General features: G+C 44.0%; 1 protein-coding gene across 1 annotated transcript in view; it reads left to right on the top strand.

Annotated features, from left to right (window-relative positions):
- The window catches only part of ALS2CL (ALS2 C-terminal like), a 32,538-nt gene that overhangs the window by 14,939 nt on the left and 1,698 nt on the right, over positions 1 to 15,901 (top strand). The window contains exons 9-23 of the mRNA XM_029283803.1: positions 271 to 467; positions 553 to 618; positions 1,542 to 1,640; positions 2,141 to 2,302; positions 2,804 to 2,915; positions 3,043 to 3,120; positions 4,882 to 5,009; positions 7,130 to 7,303; positions 8,619 to 8,709; positions 9,545 to 9,702; positions 12,079 to 12,141; positions 12,968 to 13,141; positions 14,037 to 14,079; positions 14,305 to 14,366; positions 15,498 to 15,647. Of these exons, the coding sequence (XP_029139636.1) occupies positions 271 to 467; positions 553 to 618; positions 1,542 to 1,640; positions 2,141 to 2,302; positions 2,804 to 2,915; positions 3,043 to 3,120; positions 4,882 to 5,009; positions 7,130 to 7,303; positions 8,619 to 8,709; positions 9,545 to 9,702; positions 12,079 to 12,141; positions 12,968 to 13,141; positions 14,037 to 14,079; positions 14,305 to 14,366; positions 15,498 to 15,647 (1,757 nt within the window). The remainder of the gene's footprint in view (positions 1 to 270; positions 468 to 552; positions 619 to 1,541; positions 1,641 to 2,140; positions 2,303 to 2,803; positions 2,916 to 3,042; positions 3,121 to 4,881; positions 5,010 to 7,129; positions 7,304 to 8,618; positions 8,710 to 9,544; positions 9,703 to 12,078; positions 12,142 to 12,967; positions 13,142 to 14,036; positions 14,080 to 14,304; positions 14,367 to 15,497; positions 15,648 to 15,901) is intronic.

Genomic DNA, 15,901 nt, shown 5'->3' with positions numbered 1-15,901 from the left:
TCTTTCTTTCTTTCTTTCTTTCTTTCTTTCTTTCTTTCTTTCTTTCTTTCTTTCTTTCTTTCTTTCTTTCTTTCTTTCTTTCTTTCTTTCTTCTTCTTCTTCTTCTTCTTCTTCTTCTTCTTCTTCTTCTTCTTCTTCTTCTTCTTCTTCTTCTTCTTCTTTCTTTCTTTCCTTTCCTTTCTCTCTCTCTGCTCTCTCTCTCTCTCTCTCTCTTTCTTTATTTTTCTTTCTAAAATCAATTTGTCGCCCTTCTTCTATCCCCCTCTCTAGGCGGTGTGGCAGTGGAAGATCAACCGGGCGGTGGGCCAGGCCTTGCAGGACAAGAGGGACGTCCCCTTGTGGGGCGACATGGGTAAAGGCTTCGACCCCCCTCTCTGCCGCTGTGCCACTTTCGCATTCAGGACCGAAGGGCGGTTCAGGAGCGCCACCTACGAGGGAGAGTGGTGCCTGGGGAAGCCCCATGGAAAGTAAGTCCCTTCGCCAGACGGCTGGAAACATCTTATAATGGCTCAGATTTAATTCATGGCTTTAATCGGTCTCTTCTCTTTGCAGAGGGAAGCTGACGTGGCCCAATGGCCAGAATTATGCTGGAGATTTCAAGAAAGGCTTAGAAAATGGGTAAGCAGCTTTACCTGGTGAATTGCTGACTTACGGGGGGACTATTTTGAGTGGCAGGTTGTTTGGTCTCTCTCAAGCCCAGCATGCAATGCCCAGATTTGTCTGTTGGGTAGATCCAGGCCTAAAATCCACCTGACTTTGTGACGGGTTTGGCAGCTAAGCAGGTTTGGGCCAAATCGGGCTTTGGATGGGAGACCACCAGGAAACCCTGGATGAAAGAGACAAGACCAGGAGGTGAAAAAAGATAAATCCCACTAAATTAAGACAGAATTAAACTGCCTCTGGACGGTGCCAGGAAAAGCAGCACTGATGCTGGCCTCGGAATTGACTTCGTCTGCAAATCTGTTTTTGGAATTCTTCCGCGCTTACATACAGCTAGTTCTCGACTTACGGCCATCCATTTAATGACCATTCGAAGTTACGACAGTGCTGAGAAAAGTGACTTACAACCAGTCGTCTCATTTGTGACCGTTGCAATGATCAAAATTCAGACACTTGGCAAATGGTTCGTATTTATGACGGTCGCAGTGTCCCGGGTTCAAGTGATCCTCTTTTGCAACCTTCTGACCTAAGCAAAGTCAATGGGGGAGCCAGATTTTACTCAACAACCTTGTTACTAGCTTAACATCTGCAGTGATTCACTTAACAACGGTGGCGAGCACGGTCGTAAAATGGAGCACAACTCACTTAACAACTTTCTCACTTAGCAACAGAAATTTTGGGCTCAATTGTGGTCGTAAGTCAAGGATTGCCTGTACTGGATGTGGTGGAGCATTGAGAATGCTTTAATTGGGTGCCTATTCGAAGTGGGTTGGTCTGGATGACCTTAAGGGCTTTTCCCAATTCCAGAATAACGAGATTTCCTCACTATAATTAAGTCAATGCCAGCATTTCTCTCTAACATCTTCTCTTCTGGGTTTCAGGTTTGGGATCTGCTTGATCCCTCAAGAATCCAATGACCACTACGACTGCTACAAATGCCACTGGAGGGACGGTCAGATGAACGGCTACGGTATCTGCGAGTAAGTTTGCCTGAAATGGTCTCCTGCCTGAGCAGGGGGCTGGACTAGATGACCTCCAAGGGACCTTCCAACTCTGCTATTCCATGATTCTGTAAGGGTCTCCTGCCTGAGCAGGGGGCTGGACTAGATGACCTCCAAGGCCCCTTCCAACTCTGCTATTCCATGATCCTGTAAGGGTCTCCAGCTTGAGCAGGGGTTGAACTAGAGGACCTCCAAGGTCCCTTCCAACTCTGTCATTCTATGATTCTGTAAGGGTCTCCTGCCTGACCTCCAAGGCCTCTTCCAACTCTGCTATTCCATAATTCTGTAAGGGTCTCCCGCACCAGCAGGGGGTTGGACTAGATGACCTCCGAAGAATTGGGGCAAAAATGGTGCAAAATTGGGTGTGACTCACTTAACAACCACTTTGCAACACGAAATCTGGTCCCGGTTGTGGTCATAAGTCAAGGACCGCCTGTTAAAATCCGCTCTCCGTTGAAGAGGTCTTTGTTATTTTTCAGATACGGCAATGAGATGGTCTACAAGGGGTATTTCAAGGACAACGTGCGGGAAGGCTTTGGCATCTTGGATAGTCCCCCGAGTACCGGACATCCATTTAAATACACAGGACACTGGACGAAGGACAAGAAAACGGGTTATGGCGTCTGGGATGATAAGGAGAGGTAAGACAGCTTGCATCTCGTGAGTAAATAAAGTGTAGGGTCCTTGGTGCTCTCTGAGCTGGGTGGTTTCCTTGCAGATGTTTCGTGACCCAACTGGGTGACATCATCAGTGGTAGAAGGGGATGTTGTGGAGAGGAGGAGGGGGAGGGGGGGNAGGAGGAGGAGGAGGAGGAGGAGGAGGAGGAGGACTGGAGGGAGGAGGAAGAGGAGGACTATGAAGTCCTTGGTGCTCTTTCAACTTGGTTGTTTCCTTGCAGACCTCTCATGACCCAACTAGGTAACATCATCAGTGTTTGAAGGATGTGGGTTTTGCTGTCTATGCATGTACTAGTGGCTCCCCCTATCTGTCTTGGTGGGAATAGTCTGGTTGGTGAACAACAGCTGAAGCAAGGAACCACCAAGAATACTTGAGGTTGAATTTAATGTAAACTTAATGAAATGTAAATTTAAATTTAATTTAGTTATTCAATTTCAATTCATTCCTGGCTTGCCGGATGTCAGAGGCGAGAGGTACATAGGGATGTGGGAAAACGACCAGCGGCACGGACCAGGGATTGTGGTGACGCAGTCCGGGCTCTGCTTCCAGAGGAAGTTTCACCTGCATAAAACGGTGGTAAGGATTCTTTTTTTTAAAAAAGGACTATAAAAACTAACACTAATATTTATTTATTTACTTGATTTTTCAATCCCGCTTTCCACCAACGGTTCCTCCTTTCTCTTTTTCTCTCTTGATCCGGAAGGGATCCGGGATCCTCCTTCTAGAGGACGGCTCTGTCTACGAGGGAAATTTCACCAACGACTTGAATTTTGTCGGCAAGGCAAGTATTAGGATGGGGAACCCGTTGAATCGAGGTCCGAGTCCGGAAGACTTAGGCTGCTGCTTAAAGGGCTATCTTAAGATCGGGACTGATAAATCACTAGACAAGAGACCACCAAGAAATCCCAGGTTTGGATAAATAGATAAATAGATAGATAGATAATTAGATAGATAGATAGATAGATAGATAGATAGATAGATAGATAGATAGATAGATAGATAGATAGATAGATAGATAGATAGATAGATAGATAGATAGAGATAAATGATAGAATAGATATAAATAGATATAGATAGAAAGATAGATATAGATCGATATAGTTATAGATAGATAGAAAGATATAGATAGATAAATATAACTAAAGTAGATGATAGACAATAGAGATAGAAAGAAAGAAAGAAAGAAAGATAGATATAGATAGATGATGCATAATATATAAATAGATATAGATAGAAAGATAGATATAGATAAATATAACTAGAAATAGATGATAGACAATATAGAAAGAAAGAAAGAAAGAAAAAGAAAGAAAGAAAAGAAAGAAAGAAAAAGAAAGATAGACAGATAGACAGATAGATGAAAGATATATATAAGATGATAGATAGAGATAGAAAAGAAAGAAAGGGAAAAAAAAGAAAGAAAGAAAGAAAGAAAGATAGATAGATAGATAGATAGATAGATAGATAGATAGATAGATAGATAGATAGATAGATAGATAGATAGATAGATAGATGGATATGAATGGATTTTCTTTTTTTGCTGCCAAGAAATTTGTATGGATGTGGGAAATAGTGATTAATAACGAATAGTTAATAACAGTTATGATTAAATGACTAATAATTAACTATGAATAGTTAATAATTATTAATAATTAATATAAGTATTGCCAAGGAACCATAGTTAAGATGAAAATAAATTGATAATTAGTACATTCATATTAACCGGGTGTGTTAGTGATACTGGATGTTTGCTGTTTGTAAATCCCCTTCCCAGCTGCTAAATGCCTCACAAGCACTCCTCAGCTTATGACTGTTTGTTTAACAACAGTTTGGAGTTATGACGTTGCTGAACAAAGGCTCTTACAAAGCCACCCTTGAAGCTATGACGGTCGCAGATTGGCAACTGGCTGACGTTCATGGTAGACAGAATGCTATTAAAATTTAAGGCTGAACTTGCTTAAGGACTGCCTGATTTTGCTGTAAAGAGGTTGTAAAACGGGCCCAGTCTTCTGACGATGCACTTAATGACCGCATCACTTAATGACCAAGATTTCAGTCCCAATTGTGGTTGTACATCGAGAAGTATCTACAGGAAGTCCTTGACTTACGACCCACAATTTAGCCCCAAATTTCCCTAGCTAAGCAAGACAGCCATGGCCCCATTTTATGACCATTTTTGCCCCATTTTACGGCCATTCTTGCCACTGCTGAAATGCGAATCACTGCGGTTGTAAAGTTAGTAACACAGTTGTGAAGTGAATCACGTGGAGATCACATAAACCCAGGACACTTTGACCGTCGTAAATATGAGTCAGTTGCCAAGCATCTGAATCTTGACTATGCTGCAACGGTCGTAAGAATGAAAAACGGTCATAAGTCAGTGCCGTTATAATTTTGTCTGGTCAATGAATGGTTATAAGACGAGAACTACCTGTATTCTGTCTGCGTCTCTCTGTTTTTATCATGTTTAATATTGTTAGTGACATGTACTTAAGGTGAGTGGCTATGTAAATGTGTCAAATAAACCATCATATAATTTTAGGGAAAACTAACGTTTCCAAATGGCTTCGTTCTGGAGGACACCTTCACCAACAAATCTAGAGAAGGGTTCCGGGTTCCTGGGGTGGGGAACACTTCTGGAGACCATCAGGCTGTCACCAGATCTGCTATGTAAGTCAGAAGACCACGGTCGGTTGAGATTCTGGACTTTCCACTCTTCTGAAATCTCCATTCTTGTTCCCATCAATGTTTGGCTAGGAAAGACCTTATTTCCTTGCTGATGGACGGCGGGAGCAACCTCACCGCAAACAGGTCTCCAGATCCTGGTCTGATGATCTGATCCAGCGTTTCTCAAGCTCAACCCATTGAAGATGGGTGGATTTCAGCCTCCAGAATCCCCCAGCCAGCATGTTTTGATGGGCTTCAATTCCCAGAATCCCCCAGCCAGCATGCTTTAAGAGGGGTGGATTCCTATTCCCAGAATCCCCCATCTGGCATATTCTAAGGGGGGGCTTCAAGTCCCAGAATCCCCCAGCCAGCATGCTTTAAGAGGGGAGGACTTCAAGTCCCAGAATCCCCCATCTGGCATGCTTTAAGAGGGGGGACTTCAACTCCCAGAATCCCCCAGTCAGCATGCTTTAAGAGGGCTGGACTTCAACTCCCAGAATCCCCCAGACAGGATGCTTTAAGAGGGGTGGATTCCTATTTCCAGAATCCCCCATCTGGCATATTCTAAGGGGGGCTTCAAATCCCAGAATCCCCCAGTCAGCCATGCTTTAAGAGAGGAGGACTTCAAGTCCCAGAATCCCCCATCTGGCATGCTTTAAGAGGGGGGGCCTTCAACTCCCAGAATCCCCCAGCCAGCATACTTTAAGAGGGGAGGACTTCAACTCCCAGAATCCCCCAGCCAGCATACTTTAAGAGGGGAGGACTTCAACTCCCAGAATCCCCTAGCCAGCATTCTGTTTGGAGATTTCTGGGAGTTGAAGTCCACAAGTCTTCAATGGGATGAAATGTGGGTTAGATCCTTAGATCAGGATTTGAGACTTTATTCAGCCATGATGCTCAGTAGGACACCTAGATCCAGGGGTGTCCTCGTGGTCTACTTCAAAGATGGTGACCTGATGGTCCCCCGGAAATGCTGCACATCCAAAACGGTCAATGTTTCAGTTGTCCCAGTGTGGCCTGCATCTTGACTCTTTGGCGATATCCTGAGGACACCTTTTCGTGGACCAGGCAGTCTCTCCCCTTAGTCAACTTTGTGGGAAATTACGGAGTTTATGCAGGTAGTCCTTGATTTACGACCACAATTGAGCCCAAATTTTTTGTTGCTAAGTGAGACATTTGTTAAATGAGCTTTCCCCCCTATTACGACCTTCCTTGACACAGCGAATCGTTGCAGCTGTTAAATTACTCACATGGTCATTAAGCGAATCTGGCTTCCCCCATTGACTTTGCTGATCAGGAGGTTGCAAAAGGGGATCACATGACCTCGGGACGCTGCGGCCGTCATAAATATGAGTCAGCTGCCAAGCGTATGAATTTTGATCACGTGACCCATGGGTATCGCTGCACTGGTTCTGAAAAATGTCCTAAGTCCCCTTTTTTCAGTGTCGTCGTAACTACGAATAGTCACTAAAGGAACGGTTGTAAGTCAAGGACTATTTGTAGAGTCCTATGAACAGATCTACATTGTCAGAGCCGATAGATATAGTAATAAAAATAACAATAACAACAATTAATAATAATAATAATAATAATAATAATAATAATAATAATAATAATAATAATAATAAAGTTGGAAGGGACCTTGGAGGTCATCTAGTCCAACCCCTTGCTCAGGCAGGAAACCCTACACCATTTCAGACAAATGGCTGTCCAGTCTCTTCTTAAAAAGATAAGATAAGATAATCTTTATTGTCATTTTTTTTACTGTGGGCACAACGGCACACATCAAAATGAAATTTAGTTGCCCGCTCTCAAAGTGAAACACATACATGACACACACCTAAAACATACTATATACAACATATGTATAGACCCACACCCTTACATATACATAACAAATAAATATTAAATACCGTCCATCTTGAATAAATATAACTTCCACTGTTGGAGCATTCACCGCTTCTGGAGGCAGGTTGTTCCACTGGTTAATTGTTCTCACTGTCAGGAAGTTTCTCTTTCCTGCGTGTCACGTTAAATATGCACCGATGTCCATTCGCACGTGATTTCGGAGCCGTGGAGGGAAGGAACTTTGCACGTGTGAACTGTTGGTTTTTCTCGTCCAGCCAGTTGGGTCAGGAGGACTTCCCGGTGGAGAAGCGGTGGGAAGACCTCTACAACCAGTTCCTGGCGTTCGTCCGTGCGGGAGGCCAAGCAGACGCCGAGGAGTCCTTCATGGGGTTTCACGTGCAGACGAGTCGCGAGCTGCGGAAATCTCAGGAGAATCTCTTCGGCCACGGGTAAACATCCAGCTCGCGAGAAACTGACGCTGTTCCCAAGCAGCAGGATCGGGGCCGTGGGTCGCCATCCTTATGTGGGGGGTTAGCTCTTGACTACTGCAATAGGGCCTGCGTGGGGCTGCCCTTGGAAACTATCAGGAAGCTTCACTTGGTTCAATATGCAGTGGGTTTTGTTTTTTTTTTGGCCAGTCTAGATTCGCACCCGGGTCACGAGCTTCATGTGCTTCCAGGTGAAATTCCAGGTGTGGGGTGATCACCTTCAAAGCCCTACGTGGCTTGGGACCAGGTTATTGGGCAGGCTTGGGGAATGAGTCGCCATCTTTAAATAAAAAATAAATTAAGAGATCTCTTACTTAGTGCGGCTATATATATACTGGTAGTCCTCGGGCTTACGACCTTTCGTTTAAAATTATGACTGCTGAAAAAAGCGACTTGGGAAAAGGTGCTTGTACTTATTATGAATGTTGCAGTGTGTGCTTGGTTGCACAATCACAGTCTGGAAACTTGGCCGCGGGCTTGCCTTTTTGACGATCACACTGCCCCAGGGTCAAGTGATCCACAGTTGTGACCTTCCCAGCCAGCTTCTGACACACAAGCTGTCAGGGAAGGACACAAGTCTCAGTCATGTGATGCCTTGCTTAAGCAGCGTAGTGGTTCACTTAACGACTGGAGATAAAGGTTATAAAATCACATACAGTTGCGTGATGATTTGCTTAATGACCACCTGGCTTATTGATAACATTTCTTGATCCCTTATGTGGTCATAGCTTGAGGACTACCTGTATTTTTCCCTTAGGGGTAACAGTGCAGAAAAGTTCATGGACACCCCTGATGGTAAAGCTTGAAATATAGAGGTAGTCCTCAACTTATGACTTACGACCACAAAAACTGACCCCAGAATTTGCTAACTTATTAAGACATTTCTTCAGTTAGTTTTGCCCCATTTTACGACCTACCTTGCCGCAGTTGTTAAGTAAATCACCGCAGTTGTTAAATTAATCACATGGTCGTTAAGCGAATCTGGCTTTGCTGGTTCACAAAAGGGAGTCATGTGATTCCGGGACACGGCAGCCGTCATAAATATTAGTCAGTTGCCAAGCCTCTAAATGTAAATCACATGACCCTGGGGATGCTACAGCGGTCGTAAGTGTGAAAAATGGTCCTAGGTCCCTTTTTTCACTGCTGTTGTAACGTTGAACGGTCACTAAATGAATGGCTGTAAGTCAAGGACTACCTGTATGTAGCACCAGGGCAAGTATGAGGCTTCTCATGGGAGCAGCAGATGGTCTTACTCACCTCCGTCTGTCTCCTCCAGAGGAACCGAAGAAGCGTCTGAGAAAACGGATTTCCTTGAAGAACTAATAAAGCATCAGGATCCAGAAGCTCGACGAAATTGTTTGCAACAGGTATGGTGTAGCATGGGTAATCTTTTGAACTTAGTAATAGAGTTGGAAGGGACTTTGGAGGTCCTCTAGTCCAGCCCCCTGCTCAAGTAGGAGACCCTTACAGAATCATGGAGGAAGGGACCTTGGAGGTCATCTAGTCCAGTCCTCTGCTCAAGCAGGAGACCTTACAGAATCATGGAATAAAAGATTTGGAAGGGACCTTGGAGGTCCTCTAGTCCAGCCCTCTGCTCAAGCAGGAGACCCTTACAGAATCAGGGAATAACAGAGTTGGAAGGGGCCTTGAAGGCCATCTAGTTCAGCCCCCTGCTCAAGCAGGAGACCCTTACAGAATCATAGAATAAGAGATTTGGAAGGCACCTTGGAGGTCATCTAGTCCAGCCCTCTGCTCAAGCAGGAGATCCTTACAGAATCATGGAGGAAGGAACCTTGGAGGTCATCTAGTCCAGCCCTCTGCTCAAGCAGGAGACCCTTACAGAATCATGGAATAAGAGACTTGGAAGGGACCTTGGAGGTCATCTAGTCCAGCCCCCTGCTCGAGCAGGAGACCCTTACAGAATCATAGAATGACAGAGCTAGAAGGGACCTCGGAGGTCATCCAGTCCAGCCCCCTGTTCAAGCAGAAGATTCTACACCATTTCAGACCATTTCAGACCTCTCTTAAAAACTTCCAGGGTTGGAGCACCCACAACTTCTGGTGGCAAGCTGTTCCACTGACCAATTGTCCTCACTGTCGGGAAATTCCTCCTTCATTCTGGGTTGCTTCTGTCTCTTTGATTAGTTTCCAAGTTTGAAATTCACCTTGATTTTAAAGTGGTTTGTTTATTTGATTTCCCAGGCTCTGGAGTCCTCGTTACATCCTTTAGGGAAATTGCTGAAAGCTTTGGTTCTGGTGTTCCAGTCCACTTATTCTGGCATCGGGGCTAACAAGCATCTCTTGAGAATGGCCCAAGAAGAGGTCAAGCACTACGCCAAGAAAATATGGGAATTTTACCAGTAAGTATAGCTTGCATTGCGCAATTCCCGGAAATCTTCATTGCTAAACAACTACAAATAAATTTAATTTTTGCTTTGGGCCATTGGCTTGCAGCTCTGGCGTCTTTCGTTTGCCTTTTGCCTGGATTGTGCTCCTAAAAATTTTCCTGTGTTTGTAACAGATGCTAGATGGGGAAATATCATTGTTTTGACAGTAGTTCTTGATTTACGACCGTTCGTTTAGTGAGTATTCGAGCAGCACTGAAAAAAGTGACTTAGGGCTGTTTTTCATACTTACGACTGTTGCAGCATCCTCAAAATTCAGATGCTTGGCAACTGATTCATATTTATGACGGTCGCAGCACCCCGGGGTCACGTGATCCATTTTTGCGACCTTCTGACAAGCAAAGTCAATGGAAAACCCAGATTCACTTAACAACTGTGTGATTAACTTAACAACCACAATGATTTACTTAGAAACCGTGGCAAGAAGGTGGCAAAACTCATTTCACAACCGTTTCGCTTAGCAACAGAAATTTTGGGCTCAGCTGTGGTCGTAAGTCAAGGACTATGTATGTCAGTGGTTCTCAACCTGTGGGTCGGGACCCCATTTGGGGTCGATCGACCATTTCATGGGGGTCGCCAAGCAAGGCTGTCTGCCATTTTTTTTGTCCGCCATTTTTTTCCCCTTTTCTGGCGGGTGCCTTACCTCCCTTGGGCTGGGCCAGCTGGTGGTCGGCCTGCTCCGTCTCTACCGCTTGCCAGCTACGCCTCGGCCAGCGCAGGGGCGGAACCACGCATGCACGGCGCTCCTGGGAAGGGAAAGTCCTCGACTTACGACCGGTTGGGTAGTCCTCGACTTACGACCGGTTTAGTCCTCGACTTACGACCGGTTTAGTCCTCGACTTACGACTGGTTTAGTCCTCGACTTATGACCGGTTGGGGTCGCGGCATTAAAAAGGTTGAGAACCACTGACGTATGTAACAGAATAACAAGACTGAAAGGGCCCTTTGAGTTAATCTAATCCAGGAGTCTTCAAACTTGGCAACTTTAAGACTTGGACTTCAACTCCCAGAATTCCTCAGCCAGCCCTGGCTGGCTGAGGAATTCTGGGAATTGAAGTCCACAAGTCTTAAAGTTGCCAAGTTTTGGTTAGTTTCCCTTCCTCTCTCTTTTTATACCTATAAGTGGGAATCCAGGTTTTGAGCTAAAACATGGTTTCCATCAAGTTTAAATTTTAAAATTTTGAGTTTAAATTTCTGGGTGTCTGCTAATGGTCTTTTAAAAATGTATTAATTTTCTGATGTTGTATTTTAGCTTTCTAAGTTTAAACTTTCAAGTTTCTGAGTGTTTTCTAATGATCTCGTTTAAGCTTCTTAATTTTCCGAGTATGTTTTCTGAGCTTAAAATGTTTCCGAGTTTAAATTTTTAATTGCCTAGTGTGTTTTCTGAGTTTAAAATATAAGTTCCAAATCTTACATTGCGCTGAATTGGATAAAATGACTAAGGAATTAAAAAACCAGGAGGAAACAGAATATTACCAAATTTGGAATACATTTTACAAGCGGAGGGAAATAAGAAGGAAGTCGATAGAAGGGATATAAATAGGGAACTTGATATGTATAGCTGTATATGTAATATTTAGTCATATGTAAAGTATGGAATGATTAGACAAAGATGTATGTCAAAGATGATACACCACGTTCAATGTTTTTTAATTTTTTTCCCTTTGTATTCAATAAAATATTATATATATATATATATATATATATATATATATATATATATATATATACATATACATATACATATACATATATATATATATATATAAAAGTTCCAGAGTTTAAATTCAAAATTTATTAATGATCCCTTTTAAATTTCTTATTTTTCAAGCCTTTTCTGAGTTTAAAAGTTAAATTTCTGAATATTTCCTAATTATCTCTTTTAAATTTCTTAATTTTCTGAGTTTAAATGTTCAATTCCCATGTTTAAATTTTCCAGTATCTTCCTAGTTATCCCTTTTAACGTTCTTAACTTTCCAAGTACCTTTTCTGTGTTTAAATTTTAAATTTCCATGTTTAAATTTTAAAATGTCTAGCGTCTTCTAATAATGATCTTTTTTAAATTCCTAATTTTCAAAGTGTCTTTCTGAGTTTAAATTTTAGATTTTTGAGTTTAAATTTCAAATTTCCTAGAGTTTTCTAATGAGTTCTTTTATATTTCTTAATTTCCAGGTGTGTTTTCTGAGTTTAAATTTTAGGCTTTTAAATTTCCTAGAGTCCTCTAAGGATCTCTTTTAAATCTCCTAATTTCTGAATGACTTTTCTGAGTTTAAATTTTAAATTTCCAAATGTCTTCCAATGAGATCTTTTAGATTTCTTTTTCTCTTTCAGAGCCTTGCTGCAGCTTGCCTTCAAGGTGAAAGGATTAAAATCCCCCCAAAACACAGAAAAAAGGTACTGGTGTAGAAGTCGGTTAAGCTCTTGATTTGTTGAAACCATGGTTTGTTTCCTAAGCCACAGTTCTATGATGCTCATTTAACACCAAACCATAAGCTGGTCACTGCTTCAGTTTTGTTCCCTGTTAAAAATGGTTAAAATCTTATATTTTTGTGATTTTAGCCTTACAGATTCACCGATGTATTTGTTTCTTTGAAATATAGGTAGTCCTTGACTTATGACCACAATGGAGCCCAAAATTTCCGTTGCTAAGTGAGACTGTTGTTAAGTGAGCTTTGCCCCATTTTACAACTTGTCTTACCACCGTTGTTCAGTGCAGTTGTGAAGTGAGTGACACGGTCGTTAAGTGAATCTGGCTCCCCATTGACTTTGCTTGTCAGAAGGTCGCAAAAGGGAATCACATGACCCCAGGACACTGCAACTGTCAAAAGTACATGCCAGTTACCAGGCGTCTTGAGTTTTGATCACGTGATGCTGCAATGGTTGTAATTGTGAAAAACAGTCCTAAGTGGTTGCAACTTTGAACGGTCACTAAACGAACTGTTGTAAGTCGAGGACTATCTATAGATTTCACCTTCCCTCTGGGAGATCAAGGTGGCGTATCCAATATTTTCCCCTCTTGTTTTTTTTTTTTTTTTGCTTTACAATAACAACCCTATAAGGTAGGCCAGGCTGATTAATCCACCTGAGCCATCCACTGAGTTTGCTTAGATGAGGTTGGACTTGAACCCAGACCTTGGTAGCAATGAATGTGAGCACTTTGCTCTTGCGGGATGAAAGAGAGGAGTGGAATGATGGGATTTGTTGTTCTCCCTCGGATTAGGGACTCGGATGGAGGCTCCGTCCTTCTGCCACTCATCCTCCCTTATGTCTACCCGGAACTCCTGATGTTGTACATGGTCGCCCACGAGAAGCAGGACGAGATTTACTGCCAGGGGATCGTCAGCCTCAGTCGTCTCTCTGACGTGACCCTCCTGGAATACCTGGAGGTGCAGAGGTGAGTGGGAGGGTCTCAGAAAGGCCCGCCCCTTCCTCCCTCCCTCCCTCCCTTCCTTCCTTCCTTCCTTCCTCCCTCCCTTCCTTCCTTCCTTCCTCCTCCTACCTCTTACTCTCCTCCTTCCCCTCTCTCTGTCTCCCTCCCTCCCTTCCCTTCCTTTCTCCCTCCCCCTTTCGTTCTTTCTTCCTTCTTCCTGCCCTTTCTTTCCCTCCTCCTTCCTTCCTTTCCCCCCTTCCTCTCCTACCTCTTACTTCTTCCCTCCTTCCCTCTCTCGTCTCCCTCTTTTCCTCCGTCTCTCTATCTCCTTTTCAACCTACCCTTTCTTCCCTCCCTCCTTCTCTTCCTTCCTTCCTTCTTTCCCTCACACCCTTCTTTCCCTCATACCCTTCCTTCCTTCCTTCCTTCCTTCCTTCCTTCCTTCCTTCCTTCCTTCCTTTCTTCCTCTCCCTCTCTTTCTTTCTCTCTCTTTCTCTCTCTCTCCCTCTTTTCCTTCCTTCCTCCCTCGTTTCCTCCCTCTAACCCTTTCTTCCCTCCCTCCTTCTCTTCCTTCCTTCCTTCTTTCCCTCNTTCCTTCCTTCCTTCCTTCCTTCCTTCCTTCCTTCCTTCCTTCCTTTCTTCCTCTCCCTCTCTTTCTCTCTCTCTCCCTCTTTTCCTTCCTTCCTCCCTCGTTTCCTCCCTCTAACCCTTTCTTCCCTCCCTCCTTCTCTTCTTTTCTTCCTCACTGTTTCCCTTCCTTCCTTCCTTCCTTCCTTCCTTCCTTCCTTCCTTCCTTCCTTCCTTCCTTCCTCCCTCCCTCCCTCCTGCAAATTCTTCCAAATTTCCTTGGAGCAGGGGCTCCCAAATGCAATTCAGTTTTTTCCCCCTCTTCTCCCCATCTGCTACCTTCTCTTTGCAGACACTTCTGGCCCCTGAAAGACCTCAGCCTCAGCAGTAACCAAGTAAGTTCTCGCGCGGGGTCTCTAACGTTAGAGTCCCTGTTTGTGCACGCTGCATGCTTCCCACGCCTGCATGTTCGAAGATGTCGCGTCTTTGCATAAATGAAAGACCCCTGTTCAGGATGCGGGATGTTTCGGATGCCCCAAAACCTTGGATTGGGATGTCCTCAAATGCCCCCCCCCCCCGGGGTGTGTGTGCCAACCTCGTGTTGTGTTCTTCCTTTAAAGAGACAGTCGCTGGTGAAGGATCAGTGCTTTCTCTCTGCGACCGAATGTCTGCAGAAGCTGATGTAAGTGCCAGCAAAAGTTCTTCTAATCTTAGCTTCACAATAACAGGGAGTCCTCGACTTATGACCACAATTGAGCCCAACATTTACGTTGCCAAGCGGGACAGTGGTTAAGTGGATTTTGCCCCATTTTACGACCTTTCTTGCCACAGTTGTTAAGTGAATCACTGCAGTTTTTAAGTTAGGAACACGATGGTTTGAATCTGGATTCCCCTATTGACTTTTGTTTGTCAGAATGTCGCAAAAGGGGATTACGTGACCCTGCAATGGTCATAAATAGGAACCAGTCAGCAGGTGTCCGAATTTTGATCACGTGACCATGGGGATGCTGGGACGGTTGTAAGTGTGAAACATGGACATAAGTTATTTTTCTCAGTAACTTTGTTCACTAAATTAATTGTTGTAAGTCAGGGAGTAACTGTATGTATTTTTCATATTTTGTGTGTGTGGCTGTTCCTGGTAAATAAATAAAATAAAATATAATTAAATCAATATTTACTAGCCACCTTCATAAACTGAGTAGGACTCTCATTGTATGAATAGGGTGCAAATAGTCCTTACAATTCTTTTTTGGCGACTGTTCAAAGCCACAACAGCACTGGTCCTCACATTTACGACGTTAGCAGCAGCATCTGGGTCACGTGATCAAAATTTAGGCTCATGCAATTATGACAGTTGCAGCACCCTGGGGGTCACGTGATCGCCATTTCAAATCTTCTCAGTTGGTTTCCGACAAGCTAAGTCAACAGTGAATCAGTCATTAAGCGAATACTGCAGTCGTTAAGCGAATCCATTGTCTGGTTTCTGGCAGAAAAATAATAAATTGCAATCATGTGACCACGGGACCGGAAATAAAGGCAGGCTGGTTGCCAATCATCCTCAGATGCAATCATATGACCAGAGGGACAGGCGTCTGAAGTTCGAATTCTGATTCTTAAGTACTTTTTTGGGGGGGGTCTGTCACAGCTGTAATTGGCCATTAAACAACCCGTCGTCAGTCAATGAAATCCCCCTTTTTATTGAGAAATCATTAAGATTTCTCCCTTGTGCACCTCACTAGTGACTTTTGGCTTCCCTGGTATTTTATAGAATCGGGAGTTTTTGTGTCTCTGTTCACCCCCTGCTCCCTTGCAGCACCACCGTGGACCCCCAGGAAAAGCTGGACATTCTCCAGAAGACGTACAAGGAGATCGAGGAAACGATAAACCATCTTTTGGGGAAGGAATATAATCTTCCCATGGACGACTTCCTGCCCCTGCTGACCTACGTGGTGACGCGAGCCAGGTGGGGAGGTGCTTGTGTGGGTTGTCTTGGGGGGGAACACACCCAGCGGGCCAGCCGGCACCCGGTCCCTGGCGCAGTCTGTGCCCCGAAGTCAGGGGGCTGAAATGGGGTGCTGAAGGGGAAAAGTAAAACGCCTCTCCCTGCTGGCACTGATGATGTTGCCTAGTTGGGTCGTGAAACGTCCACAAGGAAACCACCCAGCTCAGAGAGCACCAAGGACCCCACAGTCCTCCTCCTCCTCCTCCTCCTCCTCC

Source organism: Protobothrops mucrosquamatus, unplaced genomic scaffold, assembly GCF_001527695.2.
Source record: "Protobothrops mucrosquamatus isolate PMUCROS unplaced genomic scaffold, P.Mucros_1.0 scaffold235, whole genome shotgun sequence".
NCBI lineage: Eukaryota > Metazoa > Chordata > Lepidosauria > Squamata > Viperidae > Protobothrops > Protobothrops mucrosquamatus.
The sequence above is the reverse complement of the archived record's forward strand: the minus strand, read 5'-3'. Positions and strand labels throughout refer to the sequence as shown.